General features: G+C 35.3%; 1 protein-coding gene across 4 annotated transcripts in view; it reads right to left on the minus strand.

Annotated features, from left to right (window-relative positions):
- Positions 1–18157, minus strand: part of UBR1 (ubiquitin protein ligase E3 component n-recognin 1) — a 58556-nt gene that overhangs the window by 12910 nt on the left and 27489 nt on the right. For 2 of the 4 annotated variants that reach the window (XM_040066617.2, XM_040066616.2), the window contains exons 23-35: positions 17488–17590; positions 16926–16974; positions 15281–15435; positions 14256–14355; positions 12469–12578; positions 11737–11826; positions 9983–10164; positions 9655–9860; positions 7290–7383; positions 4834–4986; positions 4278–4375; positions 3603–3696; positions 2039–2187 (exon numbers count right to left, since the gene is read on the minus strand). In XM_040066617.2, coding sequence (XP_039922551.1) covers positions 2039–2187; positions 3603–3696; positions 4278–4375; positions 4834–4986; positions 7290–7383; positions 9655–9860; positions 9983–10164; positions 11737–11826; positions 12469–12578; positions 14256–14355; positions 15281–15435; positions 16926–16974; positions 17488–17590 — 1583 coding nt within the window. Of the gene's footprint in view, positions 1–2038; positions 2188–3602; positions 3697–4277; positions 4376–4833; positions 4987–7289; positions 7384–9654; positions 9861–9982; positions 10171–11736; positions 11827–12468; positions 12579–14255; positions 14356–15280; positions 15436–16925; positions 16975–17487; positions 17591–18157 lie in introns of all 4 variants that reach the window. The other 2 variants (XM_040066615.2, XM_040066614.2) reach the window with 1 other exon arrangement.

Consider the following 18157-nt stretch of genomic DNA (forward strand, 5'->3'; position numbering starts at 1 on the left):
CATCAAGTTACATTTACAGAGATGCTGTGCAGCCATCTTACCCTCGTATGTACCACAGGATCACAGAAGGTTAAGGGCAGAAATGGACCCCTAAAGATCATCTAATTCCCACTCCCCTGCCATGGACAGGGACACCCTCACTAGACCAGGTTGCTTAAGGCCTCATCCAACCTGGCCCAGGACACTGCCAGGGCTGGGGCAGCTACAACTTGCCTTGGCAACCTGGCAAAATTCGCACTACCGCATTTGACTGCAGTTTAACAGGAAGACTTTGAAAACAAAACTTCCAAGTTGGAATACAGTTCATCTTTCCCCCCTGAGTGCATTAGTTCTGAAGGAACAATAAAGAAAAAATAAGATGATAAAAATAAGAAATCAAATTAACTCAAATGAGTAAAAAGATATCAATTCAAATGCTTTTGTACTTCAGTCACTTTTCAGAGATGAAACAGTACACTTGGAAGTTTAAAATTTTATTGAATTGAGAGATTTTGGTTTGGAGGCTTTTTGTTGTGGGGTTTTGGAGGGCGAGGGGTTTTTTGAGTTTGTTTCTTTTATTCAGGAGTCTGGCTTTTGGCAATGATACCAATTCACATCCCTTGAATTCACAACCCTTCAAAGGATGCTTTGAACCTTCTCTAGAGGTTCCTCTAAAGTCCCTTGTTTAGGCAGCTCGGCTACATGCCCATTAAATGGTTTTAATAATGCACTATAATTAGACTCCAGACCAGCATATTGAAGCTATGCAGGCTGTTTTGCTTTACAATTTCACAGAAGCCTGCTCTATTTGCAAACAGAAATGAATTCAAGGACATGGTGTGGCCTAGGATAAGTCAAACTGCCACAGTGGTCCCTCTGGCTTTATACTCAAGAGGACCTGAATTTTCTTCTACTAACACAGGCCTTCAATATCACACCTGTGGTAACAGTTATTGCATGTATGCACCTGCTGGCAAACTCCTCCTTGATAGCCAGTATCTTTTTCATATATCAAACAAAACCAACCTGCACAGCATTAAGTACAGTAATGTTAATAAAGTGGGTGGGTTCCAGTATTTTCTCAACCTATTTGAAAATATAGTATCCATCACTAAAGATGCAATCAGTTCTGTGACTATTTCTGCCTTATCAGAATATTCCCAACCTGCCTAAAAACCTTCTGAACTCCAGATACTCCACTAGAGATTTAAGGCAGACAAAACTTGTACTTCAACAGCTTTACCAAAAAATACTCGGTATAGCTGGCAAATCACATGTATGGGCGTGTACAATTACGTTCTCAATCCCTTCATCATGCATTTTAGACCTAGCTCTTGCCTTTTTCCCTACCTGGAAGCCTTAGCCAGAAGATTTATTCACAGCTTCACGTTTATTACACAAACTTAATTGTGTATGTAGTACAAAAATTAAATGAGAGAAATAGGTACATTATTCCAAACAATGAAATAATTCTTCTGGTAATTTTTTTGCCTTCAGAGATTCATGGCAGAGAACTCTATTGGTAGTTTTTTCAGTGGGTCTTTTGTTTCTTTTTCTACCAGGTACCTACTCAGCAATTGCAGAATACAAGAGACTTTCTTCTACAAATCCCACAAAAATTCTTTAAGAATACAGGCAAAACCAAATGGTGAGCTGGGGAGTACTATTTCACATCTAATGGATATTTAGTGTAGGAGATGCCTGCAGGTCAATGATCTTTGGCAGCCTGAAGATATGAACTGAACATGCTCAACGTTACAATTAGTAATGTGCAACATGATCACTAACTGCTGTCTCAAATTAAACACTATGTTGGCATTCCGTACCGTAATTCATGAGCTACTATCTAAAAAAAAATCCTAATATTTATAATGGTTTATAGATAATAATTCTGTTATTACATATGCAATTACATATAATTCACTTTGCTATACTATTACATATGGCTGGTACTTATGTAGAACTATTATTTGTACAATCACATTATGTAAAATTAAACAATCAAGCAACTGTAACATTTTCAATTCACAAGAGGGAACAAACTGAAATTATATTTTACCTATACACTGGATGGTAAAAGCACATGTGCTCCAGGTCATCACAGGAATGCGGGAATCAGCTTCATTCGGAGCAACTTTGAGCCCAACTCTGTAAATGGTGGTGGCAAAGAGAATCAGCATCTCCTTGATACTGCTCGAGTACTTGGCTCTGCAAAACCAAGACAAGAAGATTTCAGTCTCAGTTATTAATAGTGTTAATGACTTACTGGGTAATCAATCACTAACAAAGTTTAAGTCCAAACCGGGACAGTTATTTATGAAAGAAATATTGAAAACAAAGACCCTTTGTCTGGAAAAGATGAAACAATTCCCTAGTTTTCAGTATTAAACAAGTACCTTGACAAAAAAGGCTTTACAAATTGAGATATAAAGAACTGGCAGGCCAGAAGGTATTATTTCTGTCTATCACATTATAATTCACATTAGAAAAATGCAAACATTTCAAAGTAAAGTACAATGAAAATAAACATTGTAAGAAACTGTAACTTTAAGTCCTGAAGTGAAAATAATAAGGAGCTAAAAATGGAAGACATTTCAAGTGGTGTTTTTAAACATATTTTTCAGCATTTAAGATCTTTTCAAATTACATTAGGTTAGTTTATGTCAATGCAGTTTTATGTAAACAAGTGTTTAACAGTTTTAATGACCTATGGTTTTTTTCCCCAAATCACAGACAGAACTTTCTAACAGAAATAGATGACATTCCTATTAATTCTCCATATCTTTACGGACAAAACAATTGTTCCACAAAATCTGGGGTTTAGTCAGGTTTAAGTTTGAACTACAGAATCTTTTCCAAGAAGATCACTTATCAAGAAAAAATTTGATTCAACTTTCTGACAACACACCATTTAAAAATTTTTTTACAAATAAAAGATACATGTGTGTACTTTGCATAACTATGATGTCAGTCTGAAGTAGCAGAGTACTTACAGCATGACCTAAAAAGAACTAAGGGACAGTTGAGCTCACTTGAAAAGAATCTACCCATTCATTCTGTTTTAGTGGGCAAATGCTTTTGCCCACTGGAAATGAACATGCCTAATGTTACAATTAGTAATGTGGAACATGATCACTAATTGCTGTCTCAAATGAAACTCAATGTTGGCATTGAGTTTAATTTAGAATAGAGTAGGAATAGAAACAGACAACAGCCTTATTCCTCTAAGTGATCCACATTCCATCATCGTGTCCAAAACCACCTGAAATCTGTGCCCAAAACAGATGTGTAGCAGGAAAATGTAGGCAAACAGACAATAAATAATTTGCCTAGAGGCACAGCAAGTAACCCACAACACTGGTATTGTGGATTAGAAGACTGCACACTTCTAGCTTTGTACCAAGAATATAAGAAGCACCAGACTGGATTTGACCAAAAGGTGCACCTAGCTCCTCAGAGATTCAATATCCAGTGAATGCTTATGGAAAAGAATAAGTAAGCCCCTAGTCTGACCAAACAAATCACATGCCTTTCTTCAATACAAATTCTGATGTATACCTGGGAAGGGATTGTATTGAAGGCAAAATTAATACAGTGCAGAGAACACTTCCAGTAACACTTACGAGGACTGAACTCCAAAACTAAGGATGGAATGGAATTCCAAAGCTGAGTTCCCCGTTCCCTTGTTGGTGAAAGGTGGAAGATTTTGTTTCTCTCCTTCCAGAAAAAAAATAAATACATCCATATTAAAAAGCAAAGAAGCTGTTACAGTTTTTACAGCAGTTTAAAAAAAGGAGTTATCTTTTTATTTGAAACTGATTTGAAAATAATTGGAAACACACCTCACCAGCCAGATTATATTTCATGATTCCTCCTTTAAGTAACATCTGCATCTATTCCCCAAAACAGTAGATTCTCTGTGCCTTCTGTTCTCTAAATACTCATAGCTACTTTCATTTAATCATTTATAAATTCGTTGTTCTCTTTTTTACTACCTCACAGTCCATACAAAAGTTTAATTAACCATGAGCATTAGTCTGTTGGCAATCTCTCCAAGTGCACATAATTTTTTTTCTACAGGAAAGATGGAAATATTAACAAAAAGATGGAAAATTTGTGAGGCCACTAAAATCAAGACATTAACTCAGAAAGGGCAATAACTTTTATCCCAAGCTTTACTTGATACTGTCTTGATTGACAGCAAAATAACTTCTTTATTTGAAGTCTTCTACTGGTACTAGTTAAAACATGTACTGGCATATAACCCACAGAACAGCTGAAAAATTAAGATAACAAACCTTTAGCATTTTTCATGCTGTAGCCTGATATCCTGACTGTGACAATCTCCAGCCACCTAGCTAGGGACAGGATTTGAGCTACTGCCTCTGCATCCTCACTGAAAACAAAAATAGAAAGCAGGTTTAACTTTAACACTCCAAGAACCACCTTAACTTAAAAAGCAGAGGGCACAATTAGATCCAAAAACATTAATTCAGTATCTGCTCGGTTTTACTGGCTTCAGAAATTTTGAGTAAACAGTATAAAATGGAGTGTAAAGCTAAATACTAGGTCTAGGTACTTTCTCATTTGATTTCAGCTCCAAAGAATAGACAACCCAAAAATATTTTATAAAAAAATAAAATATTTACTGCCAAAAGAAGTATATTTGGCTAAACAATCAATAAGGAGATATGCAGTATGTTATACAAACGAGAAAACTCAAATCAAGTTTTCCTTCCAAAAATTTGAAAAGCTGACCAGCCTCAAAGTAATTTTTTGTTATTACTATTATTGTTGTTGTTATTGTTATTATTATTATTATTAAATTAGAGGTTATCCAATCTGGAATTTCACCTGTTTATTTTTTGAGCCTGTAACGGAACGATAGGAATCACAGTATTGCACAGAGATTTGCAAAGTGGACAAAGATACTCTCCATTCTCCAAGTCAAATATCTGTTCAACATGCAGACGTTGTCGGAAGTTCAGCTGTATTGCTTCAAAGTACCTACAACATTAAAAAGGGAATTACTAGAAAGTGGAATGGCTCAAATGCAACATGAACAAAAGGTTCAAAGTCTAATTATACAGCAAACACTTATCCAAGCCAACAAACAAGTCTTTTCCTTTGATTTCTAACTCTTCTACATGCTTGGATGTGAAAATAATAAAACCTTTGAGCACACAGATGAATTCATGCAAAAATGCATGGTATACCACTGATGGGAAAATGATGGCAAATTTCCCTTGCTTATAATAGCCTTATAAATTTCATTAAGATTTTGCAGACAAGCAGTCCTCACATTTTTCTACTCTTCCCTCTTATTTTCAACATAATGAAGCACTGTCTCTAATGACTCTCACATGCAACTCACTATAGTAAACTTGAAACAGTATTGAACATGTGGTTTTTAATTTTAGGAAACACTACTGGTAACATTTCACAAATGATTAATCAGCTATTCAGTACAATTACTAAGCCTCATGGCTAGACAGCGGAATGGCAGCCTTCTTTTAACAGGAAGAGAGAATAATATATATTAGAATATCACACTTTGAACGCCGTTAAACTGAAAAGGAAGTAAGAAACAACTATGATCTTTTTACAGGTTTCATTATAATTTTTGTCCCCTCAGTAAACCTTCAAATTTCATTATTGTCTCATTGGTATTTACAGAAAAAAAAAGATCAAACGTTTAAATCATCTTCTCTGGATACAAATTCACCCCTAATGTTAAGACCGAGTATGTAGGATCTTAGAGAGAGATATAAAATTATCTAACTTCTACACCAAGTTAGTAACTAGGGGGGTTTTTTGGTGAGTTTTGTTTTTTCTTTACACATCTTAAATAAAATCCCATTTATGTGAGAAGAGAACGTGTATGTGCAGGGGCATCTGCAGAATTTCTAATGAATACAGAAAATTTAGCAAAGTATTTCGTTATAAACAAAACAAACCCCATACATTTATTTTCCCCACATCCACATAATAACATTTTTGCAAGCAACTCCTCTTCCTCATACATACAACTACAAGGATATTCCTCTCATCTCAACTTGTTCCATTCTAGAGAATTTGCAGCACTTTTAGGCTGCACACAGAAAGGCATGGCAGGCATTGTTTGGAGAAATATTAGTAAGTTAAAATGTCTCTAATGTAATAAATGACTACTCAAACCGTCTGTGCCATGCCACATGCAAAGAGCCTGCTGTCCATTTTAATCCCATTAACCCATACAGAAGTCAGCCTTTCTTAAAAAGAGCAAGAACTGAGCTCCAATGTTACACTACTTAGGTCTACGCAAATGTAGATGGATCTGCCAAGAACAGAGGTATTATACTCAAGGAACATCTGTTTCATTTTAAGTGTGTGCACCTATTTATTCTGTACTCTTTTACTGTAAAAAACAGCATTACACACACATAGAGAAAAGTGAAAAGTGAATGGTAAGCACTAGAAATTTAGTACAATTTTTTTAAAGTAAAATGGCACAAGTACAAACAACAAACCTCCAGAGATTGTAACCTAAGTCATATAAAGGGTCGCTTGTAATTGCATGACCCAACTCTACCTGTTGATAATACTTCAGTGGGATTATTTATATTATTATATTATATTATTATTTCACAATGCTTATATAGTTTTGACCTATGTGGAGTGAAATGCAGGATGATTGTATCCTATCCAAGCTAGGAATCTTGGTCTTTCAATGCTCAGGTTGCACTCAAATCTGAAACATTTGGTGTAAAGTGTGGGCCTCCAAGCAACAGAAATCAAATGAAATCTATAGCAATTGCATCAATTCTTCACTCTTACTTTTCATGAAGAGTTTCTTCACTGATATGGGAGGGGTCACAAACAAATATTGATTAGACTTAACCATTCATATTCCTTATATTCTATTCTAGATGCCAGAACCTCTCTGGAATAGATCAGTCTCACCCTTTAAGTATTGACCCTGGTGACAGACTTTCAGGGTATTGTTGCTAAAATTAAACCTACTAAATATGGTTTCTTATTCTTGACCAGTTTTACTCCATTGTTTACATTTGCATAAATTATTAAGTCATTAGAGAGTCTTCTCTGGGTCACAGAAGGCCCTAAAACTTTTGATGATTATTATCTTCATCAAGTCAAACATCCCTTGTTCCATATTTCATTTTCAGAGGAGTGCAAATAGTTTTGATCCCTTAATTAAATATCCACTTACTGTATCTACTTACTGTACTTTATTTTCAGTGTACTCTTAAGATTATTTGGAAAATAGATTAATTAAAAACTATTAAAAGGCAGCAAAGAGACATCCTTACTTCTGCCAGCAGGCTGCATGCATTACATGACCACAGCTCCCTGTGTGGGTCCCACAAGGTAAGTCAGGGTGCATGAAGAGAGGATCTACTGTATCTAGAAACACACAGCAGAAAAAATATTGAATGAACAGTAATGTAACTTCCCATCAGTATGAACAGAAATTAACAACAATTTACACAGAACATGAACCTTCTGATATCTTCCTACAGTCTGCACAGTCACATTAAAGCTCCACCTAGCTAACTTCCCCAGGGTATTCATGCAGCAAAGCAGTAACATGGAGTACCCATTTAAACTACTGAAGGTTTCCCACACAGATGCCAAAATTCAAACTGGTTAAAAGAAAAAAGGGGGCTTCTGTACTGGAATGGATCTGCGGTTGGATTCACTGTCACTGAAGCTTTTAATGTCTTTCTTATTTTATTTTTAAATGAAAACTAAACTACTAAGGACAAGTAGGATGAGTAATTTCTCCAACTAATCCTCTGTATTTTCAAACCACTGACACAAAAAACACTGCTGAATAACAAAAATCAAGTCTGTCTTTTACTAATCTTGCACCACTCTGAACAACAGAAACATTATGAGAATGTACGGATGTCTTTGTGTTGTATGTGCACCCAAAGTGGGATGCCACTTCTGCTTTAAACATATCTAAATAATACTGAACAACAGCAGTCCTCCATGCCTCCTCTGGGGGACTGCTCATGATTTTGAACAAATACACTTGAATCTGACAAAATGAACAACAACAACAAAAATCTAAATTGCACTGAAAATAATTCTGTTTGACAGCAGCCGAAGCAGCCCTAAGTCAAATGGAGACTGAAATAAGAAAGCAAACCTCGGCATAACACTGAATTGCCACTATCTGCACTTCTGCTGGGGAACAAGCATTTTTCCATTTATTTAGATTTGAAAGAAAAAAGTTCTTACAGGCCTCCTTGTAACTGATGAGCAGCAGAGGACCATGCAGTAGGTCTAAAGTACTACAAACAATGCCCAGAAAAACAGCTTTAGAAAAAGTAACTCCATTCCCTTATTTTTTCAATTATTTCAATAGCCCAACATTTCTGTTGCTACAGAAAATTTACAAGTGTCTCTGACTACAAGAGCACAGGACTTAATCTGTACTTCAGGGTACCACAGAAAAAATAAATACAATTAGTATATGACCTAGATAAAAATTCTATACAACTGGCTCAAAAATACCATTACCAGTAGTTTGCTGATAAAAAGAAAAATGGATCAAGCAGGATTCTGGAGGAGTTTGTCCTAGGCCTAGGACAATTGTTAATGTACTTGTTAATGATCCAGAGGAGAAAACTTGGAACATCTTATTAGTGAAACAACTTGGAAAAGGTTTGTAAGCATGATAAAAAAATAGGGTAATACCCTGGAAAAACACAGAAAAATTATGATCTTTTCTCTGGCAACAATCAAGAGTTTACTTCTAAACCAAAGCAGGAATAATGAACTGCCAAAAGGTAATTTAAAGCTGTTTTCTACATAGTAGTGTCAAGAAAAAGATAGGACATTGCTCTATGAGCTGACCACAAACCACAAAAAACCACCCCCACGTCTGAAAATAAGAAGGAATTTAAACTACAGGTTGTGACAGCAACTATCTTGAAATATTACTAACTTCCTTTTTCAAAAAGGGAACAAAAATGTCAGCGAGTACCTAGGTTCTCCCTTATCCTTGTATTTATTTTCTTCTTTCCCTTAAATAACAGACCAAAATTTCTATTGTGTTTATTCAGCTGGGACTTACAAAAGAAATTCTGCTGGGCTTTGTGTTCCCTGCTAGCAATATGCTAATTACCAAATGTAACTCTAGTGATCGTGTAACTTTCTTGTATTCAATTTTTTGTTCACTCATCAGCTGACATCACAGATTGCTTAGATTTTTTTTTTTTCCGTTTTTTGTATTGTTGTTTTTATTACTTCCTGGACGTGTAAGGGGAAAAAAAACCAATCTAAAACAAACACCCTAGCCCTTTTCAGGCTGGCATATCGGCCCCTGATAATGTTCATTTATTTCCTCCATATTGGGAAAATTTGCAGCTGTACTTGAATAAGCAGGAACTGCGAAGAGTCTTGGCTTTTCTCTAAAGTAACTACTTCCACCAAGTCTTGTGAGATCAAAGCATTTTCTGATTTCCCTCAACAACAAACCCAAATCTTCATATACTTCTCATTTAAGTTTTAAAGCCTGGATTAAAGCCATTTAAAAGTTTGCATCCTTTTTTCTTAAGTACAGTAAGCCATTTACCTGACCAAACAAAAGAGTTCATTTGGCTCAAAGAGTTTGAGGTCCAGGTACAGAACAGCTTGTAGTCTAAGGGAAGAAAAACTACGTACCTCCTGAGAGATCAAGAATCCTGCTCCTATTCTGAGTTAAGGCAGTTGACTTCTGCACACAGGCAGATAATACCATGGCAGCACTTTCCAACTTTACTTCCTGCTCCTCCTGACAAAGAATACAGGTCAAAATTTCTTTCTCAGCGACAGACGGACCTCGTTTGGGACCCAAAGCAATTCTGGAGTAATCAATCGCTGAAGAGATGCTGTAAGACCAGAAGTGACACAGATATAAAATAACCAGCCGGATTTTCTAAACCAACTGAATTCTTACAAACATCTAACAAGGTCATACACTACAAGTATGACTTTTTTTTTTTTAACTTACCTTTCTTCTTCCATAATAGCATCATCTTTCCCCTGGGCCTCCAGTGTGTTTTCATACAGGAGCTTGTGGGTTTCAATGAAATTCCTCTGCAAGGCAGACATCTGGGCCATTATCTTCTGACGGTGCAACCTCGCTGCTTCTGCCTTTCTCTTCCGCTCAGCTTTCTCTTTATCCTGAGTGCTCTGTGTCTTGCAGGAAGGGAACAAAGAAATCACAGGCAACTAAGAACATCAAAAAATGAGAAGACTCCCCATTATAGGCATTCTAACCACTGACACCAAATTCCTTAACTGATGACATTTTAATGAGGAAAATAATTTAACTGCTATCTGAAATAAAAATGAATAAACTCAAATCACGTAAAATGTTGATTAGGTTCACTAAGACTGGACTTTTGTGATCTACAAAAGGTGACTAGTACAATCCCTAGGCCAAAGGTAAGATCAACAATACCTGAATCATTTCAATTAAGTATTTGTCTGTTCTTAAGAAATATTAGTGAGGTGAACATCAAAGCTTTCTCCGGAGTTCTGTTACTCTCCCCATAAGTGAAACCCTACTGAGCATTCAGTATCTCCCTTAGAGAAATTGAAGGAAATTTTATCTTGAACTGCCTATCCATGACACAACAAATGTGTCAGCGTTTTATGCATCCATGTATTGTATTTTCATTACCCTTTATGGTACACTGGAAAACTACTGTTCTTCCAATATTTACTCCTGTATCATATTTTCAAAAACCATAAACAAAGTATTCCTATGCTTTAGAAACAAAGATTTCAAACAACACAGGTACATTTTATTAAAACATATAGAACCTAACTCTTCCCATCCAATCACTTAAGGGAAAAATACAACATTATACACAAGGTTTCCACTCACAGTTACCATCACTTTTCCAGGAAATCAAACAACAAATTGTTCCACAAGTAGAATTGTAAGGGATTAATTTCTTACTGGCTTCTGTATTTTGTTAGATACTTTAACAAAGCTCATATGACACCCACCTCAAAAAAGAAACACGGCATATGCTGTGTGGTAAGTTTAGAAATTGGCATGCAATGACCAGCCAAGAGATTGCTTGGCAGCAAGCTGTGGCCGAACAAAATGTGTAAGAGCAAACTGGTCTGTCTTCACTTACTGTCTAAGGGTACTTAGATTCTTCTCTTCTGTTTGAATGCCAATTAAAAATACAACCATTCCATGGGATTAAAGTCATCTTTGCAATCTCCATTTCATTGTGTCATTTGACCACTAGATTCAGATGTTGTTTTGAGGGAAGGGAAAAGAGACTGACAGAGTAATTACTTAAGGCTCATGTCTTTATAGAATCAGGGCAAAGGACATTAACCTCTCAACAGGTAACATAAATTACAAGACATCATTTAAAGTGGATTTGTATTTCTAATTATTGTACAATGACAGTATAATAGAAAAGTGGTCAAATCACAAACACAAGAATGGAAAGATGAAGACAAATTACTTCCTCCAGCCCCTTCAATTGTTTCACTTAACTCAGAAGTACAGCCAAACTCACATTAGCTGCTAATAATTCCACGCAACACGCTTAGCACAAATTTCACTTACTAAAAATATTATTCTTGGAAACTAAATCCTAGTTGTAGACAACATATCAGAAATCAGTTTTGAAAAATCATCATTTTAGGCAACAATAAATTTAGACACATTATTGAAAATAGCTATTCAAAACATTAAATACAAGACTTCCACTGACGCTTTATTTTTATCATTACCTCATCACCTTTTGTAGCTTCTGAGCCTGATGTAGCTCCTACTGTTGCCAAACTAGATTTTTCTCTCAATCTCTTCACCATGTCAAACATCTAAAAACAGAGACTTGGGTGTTAAAAATAAAACGCAACTTGGCTCTTATAACAATTGAGATTAATACATTTCCAATGTTAAAATACATGAGCAAAGAACAGGCTGCTCAGAGAATTTGTGGATGCTGGAAATGTTCAAGTCCAGGCTGGATAAGGCTGTAGGCAATCTGGTCTATTGGAAGGTGTCCCTGCCCATAGCAAGGGCTTGGAGCTAGATCATTTTTAAGGTCCCTTCCAACTCGATCCATTCTAAGACAGACAGGATTCAAATTCCCAGTATTTCGTTTCATGTTATTTTTAGATTTTCAAATGGATTAAACCACCCAATATTCCTGAATAACAGAAACACCCAGGACTGGATGTGCACACCCAGAACACTGCTTTATTCATTATTTGCTGTTATTTTGTAACAGATAGATGAGAAATACACGTAAAAATGTCATTATTGGAATGAGTTACCCAAGCAAAAATTGATCCTTCAAATACTTGAAAGTACAAGTAGCAAGTACAATGCTGTAACAGATGAAACTTCTCAAGAAATCATTGCAGCTGTAAATGGATTATATGTAGGAATCATAACATGTTTTATATTAGTTTTTTACACTACTGAAATCAGATCATACTTATCTCTCCTTTGTGTACCTGCAGTATCCAATTGACTGTGTCCTTCTGTGCCTCTAACTGAGGAACTCTCTTCAATTTCTCCAGAAGCATTAACACATTCACAGCATTCAAGGCTGAGCTTCCCATTCCTTTACGAAGTGAAAAATAGAAAAGGGCCTTCAGCAAAAAAAACCCCTAACATTTTAATGTACTTACAACCATGGACATGCCCTAAAATACTGCTAATTATATAACACACATATATGAACACAAACTGTCTAGTAACATTTCTGGCATAGTTTCATCTGTTTTTTCCAGTTATAAATAATAGAATTTATCCCCTTGCTCATCAATTATTTCTGCTTTAGAGAATTTTTGCTTAATTGTCTGCTTAAAAAAGAATCACCTTTCACTTCTTCAGGGGGAAGCAGTAAAGCTCCTTAGAGCTCACCTATGTTTGCTAACAGCTTAGTGTGTACATGTTTACCTCTAATCACAAAAGCTATTGTAATTGCAGTAATTATTTCCTTCCTCTCAACTTGTTGAGAGTCCATAGCATTCTGGGCTCTTCTCTAACACAAGAATGCTTTAAAATGATACCATTCTCTTCAATATTTCTTTTGCAGCACTTTTCATACAGAATTAATTTTACATTTTCAGTAGGGAGACCAATACATCACAAAAAGAACTTCCTTTTAATAAACTGTGTCTAAATAAGAGCTTTCTTACAAAAAAACCTGATCACTTTTGCATCCTTTTCGTGTAAATGGGGCTTTGATTTTTCTGGTTATGCAAAACTAAAGCTACCAAAGCATTCTCTAGCATCTCAGTTATAATTTTGACTTTTATTGCACTCCTATAGGTGACATGAAGCTTCTTAAATGGAAATACTTTCAGAGTGATGATACTTCTCCTTTCTCAACATTAAGAAAAAAAAAACCACGTGAATTGGGAGTGCTTTTCAAACACAACATTTTTTAAAAACTAAAAGGCACCTCAGTAGTTATAAGTGTTTGTTCTTGTAGAAGGTATTTCAAAGATACATAGATAGGATGTTTAGGAACATGGTTCAGTGGTGCACTTAGCAGCGCTCACTTAACATTTGGACTTAATGGTCTTAGAGGTCTTTTCCAATAGAAACAATTCTATGATTCTATGATTTTACTTCACATTTCTTATCTTTACTGCATCTCACAAGTTACAGTTATGTTTACCTTAATAATGGAATTTTAAAATTTATTTTTACACAGCGAGGCAGAAGATGGAAGATTATTTAGAAAATGCAGATTCCAACTCCCACACAGTAACCCTGAATGCAATAGAGCAAGAAATGCTCTATAGAGATTTGAAAAAGAAAAGGGTACATGCCACAGCCACTAAGGTCAGTTTCTATTTTCACTCCCAAAGTAAAAGATTAACTTGCAGGGAAATCAGTAATTCTACAGCTCAAGAGAACCAACGATGGACACGGTTCACTTAAATCCGCTGCCATTTTAGAAAAGAGTCGTTAGTTTCCGTTTCAGTGCTGTTCCTGTGAAGGAAAAGCCATTTTCAGTTACATAACACTAGTAGTACTTTTCATTTCTTTCCAAGGAAGGGAAGCACATATCCTCTTCAGCCCACCTGGCAACTGGGAACAGAGGAAGCTAGCTCAAGCTTGGTTTCTTAATTATTAAACAAACAAACAAAAAAAAATTACCAGGTTTTAACTATATAGCATAAAATAAAACCTTTCTGACTAAATCACTGAATAATTTCTTCTAGTTTACTTGAGTCCTTACAGAATCAAGTTAGCCTAGTTGTACTCTTAAGAAAATGAAACATACGTGTTGCTTTATGATAAAAATCAAAGGTTACTTCTTCCTCAGGACACTTCTGTAATTGCTGCTTCTCTTCTAGTAACCCTAAAGAAAGGAGATGAAGCACCTGGAAAAAAGAGAGAAAAATAGTTAGTCTCATTCAATGCTTAAGATATGGAAAGCTGGCATATAAAATAAGGATATTTAATACAGTTCTATATTATATATTTATTATATTAATGATAAAACACATGAAAATGCAGAGATCATACATGGAGGGTGAAATAAAAGAAGCACAATATAAATTTACTGCATATTAGTAGCTCTATAATTCATCAACTTGCACATGCTTTATATTAGTAATACGTGAAATTTTGTCCTTTTGCTGATATAAAATCTGTACTTGGCTAATTCCATAATCCAATGATTAGCAGGATTGACAAGGCAATTAAACAATCTATACACTTTAACAAAACTGATTAATTCAAATGGTCTGTAATTCAGGTCCTAATTCTATAAATATTAAATTTATATTCTATAAATATTAAAATAACAACCCCGCTAAAACAAACAAACAAAAGACACCTCCAAAGAACATTTCAACAATTTTTTAGAAGACTAAAGTCACCGCAGTAAAATTAAACATTTAAATACTTACAAAAATTCTATTATTTCATGACTGAGGCCCCAAAGACATTTATGTATTTGGAGACTCTGCAGCTCAAAAAATGAAGGAATTCCAATTATCAAAGGGTTACTTAATTGTGAAGTTCCAAGAAAAAGAGGAGGTAAGGAGAATTACATATTAAAACAGTTTAAGTAATGAGGCAACACAGGGAGTAAAGTAAAATAGAAAACTTTAATACTATTATGTATCATGTTTCTATTTCACAGTAGAGATAGATAATACTAAAAATATTTTCTTTGCCAGTAAGATTAATAAAAACAGGTTTGGGGACAAAAATATTCAAGTTAATCTTTCCATATTTTGATCTTATAATAAGCAGTCAGCACAGGAATGACCATCAGAAGATGACCAAGGCCAACCATACCATTTGGATCATTGCCTCAGTCCACAAGTGTGTTTCCAATTCCACTGCCCGCTGCAGAAGGGTCCGCAGGATGTGCATCATAACGTCGCAGTTCAGAATCCTCACCACGTTGCTGAATGCAGGACTGAAGTCTGGAGGAGGAGGTGGTGGCAATGCTAGGAAACAGATGTGCAAGCATATCAATGAACTGACATCCCACCCAGAAGGAGAGAGTACAAGCATTCATTTCAGCGGAAGAAAAACTGGACCTTTAAATAAAACCGTGCTCATACACGATTGCGTGCCTAAGCCAACTTTCATCTTTGGCAAAACCAAGTACTTTTAGTAAATTCTCATGGAAAACACATGCAAGCTAAATTAAACAATCAATCATAAGTATTAGTTCTATCTGTAAATGCAGATTTTTAACACTCTGAATGGCCTTATTTATGTCTCACTATTAAACATACAGTTTGTGCTTTGCATCAGATGGAAGATTTTCAAGTAGTTAAACAAAAGTGAGGAGTGGAGATTCCACACAACAGTGTCACATGTCTGGAGCTCTAAATGTTTTTTTACTGGCATTCCAGTAATTTCTGATTATGTACATTTGGTGACTTAATACTGGAACTCTGATAAGGCATCTTGGCATCTATAACAGCACCTCATTTAACACTGCAGCCTTTCCCTACCAGGAACCACTGACTTCAGTCTCCAGATACCTGAATGCCTATTTTCAGAGAACCTCTGTGAATGCAGTGTTTCTGCAAACATCATCCTTTTGACAACTCAGGCTGAATGAAGTTACTGACAAAGACAACACAGCCACATAAAAGAATATGCAGGAAGTACCTGCAACAATAAAGGCAGCCTCAGGGGAACATACGTGAGTGTCAACAGATACCTTGGTATTTTGGAACTGTACAGCTTAATTGCATGAGTCTCTGACAACTACATCTAAATAACTGCATTTCTAAAAATTTCAACAAAATTAATTCCCCTGATAACATTTTAAGCTTCCAGAGTGAAAGGGGAAGGGGCAAAGTAGAGTTTATCAAATTCTACACTGTACTTATTTGTTCAGCTTACCAAGTCCTCCTCAAATCAACTCAATTAAATACTTATGACTTGAATGGGTAAAAGTAAACTCAAAAGGGAAATAACATTTGTGTTACAATAGAAACATGGGGATTCGTTGTTTTATGTATTCATAGCTTATAAAAAATTATTTCTAAAACTTGAATCTCATTCTTGTATTACAGAATGGATATGAGCATTAGTTCCTGTGGCAACCTTCTGTACATGCCTCTATAATGTCTCAATATTCTGCTACAGAAACTGCTCACAAAAAACACTAAACTTTTGCCTCTTAGTTACTCCACTATAAAATCTCTGAGTTCATGGGTTTGTCAATAGCTACTGTGTCATGTTTATTTCCCTATATGTAAATTAAACTAAAAATGCCAGAATTCTTGCCCATGATAAAAAAACAAAAGAAATGCCAGGTGCTAATTAATGACAACTACTACAAATCAAAACAAATTTAGTATGAACTCAACTATCCACTATGAAGTCACAAGACATCTCCCAAAGCTCAGTAGATATACACAACCACATAAACTACAAAATTAGCACATTTGTTGACTCATCAATTTTAGAATTTTACCTTCATCCCTGTTTTCCTGTTTTCTTCTTTTCTTTTGTGTATGTTCAGCCTACAGAAAAAGAAGTGTTGTTGCATCAGCACCTCTATAGAAGTACACAATAATGAGATTAATGAAATAATGAGAAGCCCTACACTAGAAATATGGCAAGATACATAGTAATTGCCTGGTTGTGTACTAGAATTTTTCTGAAACATGTTTAACAGCATTCCATTTTGCATTTAAATTCGTAGTAAAGATAAATAATTGGACATATTTGCTTCCTCAGCAAGAGTTATAAAAGCAAAGTTTGGGGTTTCCCAGTGCAAAGATAATTCTTACCACATTTTGTTCTCACCTGAGTTAATACACAAGTTGTTACAAAGGAAACACTAAGGCAAATCACACCATGCAAATTTGTATTCAAAATCTTAACTTCATGGAATGTTTAGTTTTGAAGGTAGCTCCATATACTCTTTACTGAATCAATTTCTTTAGATTGCATTAATTCAGCAAAATTCTTTAAACATTGGTAAGTGTGTACTATTTTTTAACACGTTTGAGAGTGAATCTTACACTGCTTACCTTGCTATGCTGGGTCTTAGTGTAGTGATAAAAGAACATATTGAATTCCTTCAAACATTCATCCTTCAGTTCATAAACTCCATGGCCAGAGACACCTGGTTTCCTTACAGAGAAATATTTCACAATATACCATTTAGTAACATATGTTCAGCACATCTTTGAATGCAAACAAACACAATTTATTTTCTGAAGAAGCAGGAATTGTAATGGCTACTCACCAACTTATTAAAAGCAGAGAGTGAGTACAGTTACGAGTCTTAAATTTTCAAGACAGGATTTACAGGAGTAAACATTTCCGGGGCAAAATATTTCTAGTCTATACCCTCTAGAGCACGCTGTAAAGCCTCTGAAAAGTCTTTTTAACTGCATGGCTTAGAATTTCAGACATTGGATGTTATTCCACAAAATTTAAACTTTTCTTCAACCAAAGTAAAAACAAGTAATACTTGCTGCTTTCCAGCAAGTGAGATTTTTTTTAACTTTTCATATAATTCTCAAAGTTAGATTCCTAGTAACAACCTACAGTTGTTCTTAATTAAACATGAACAAGCAAGCCACATGATATTTAAAATAATTTACTATAACTAAAATAAGACGTTTTTCTGACAAAAATTGCACACATTTAAACTGGTTTTTTTCCAACTACAATTTATTGTTCTATATTTGCATA

Source organism: Hirundo rustica, chromosome 6 (genome assembly GCF_015227805.2).
Source record: "Hirundo rustica isolate bHirRus1 chromosome 6, bHirRus1.pri.v3, whole genome shotgun sequence".
Classification (NCBI taxonomy): Eukaryota; Metazoa; Chordata; class Aves; order Passeriformes; family Hirundinidae; genus Hirundo; species Hirundo rustica.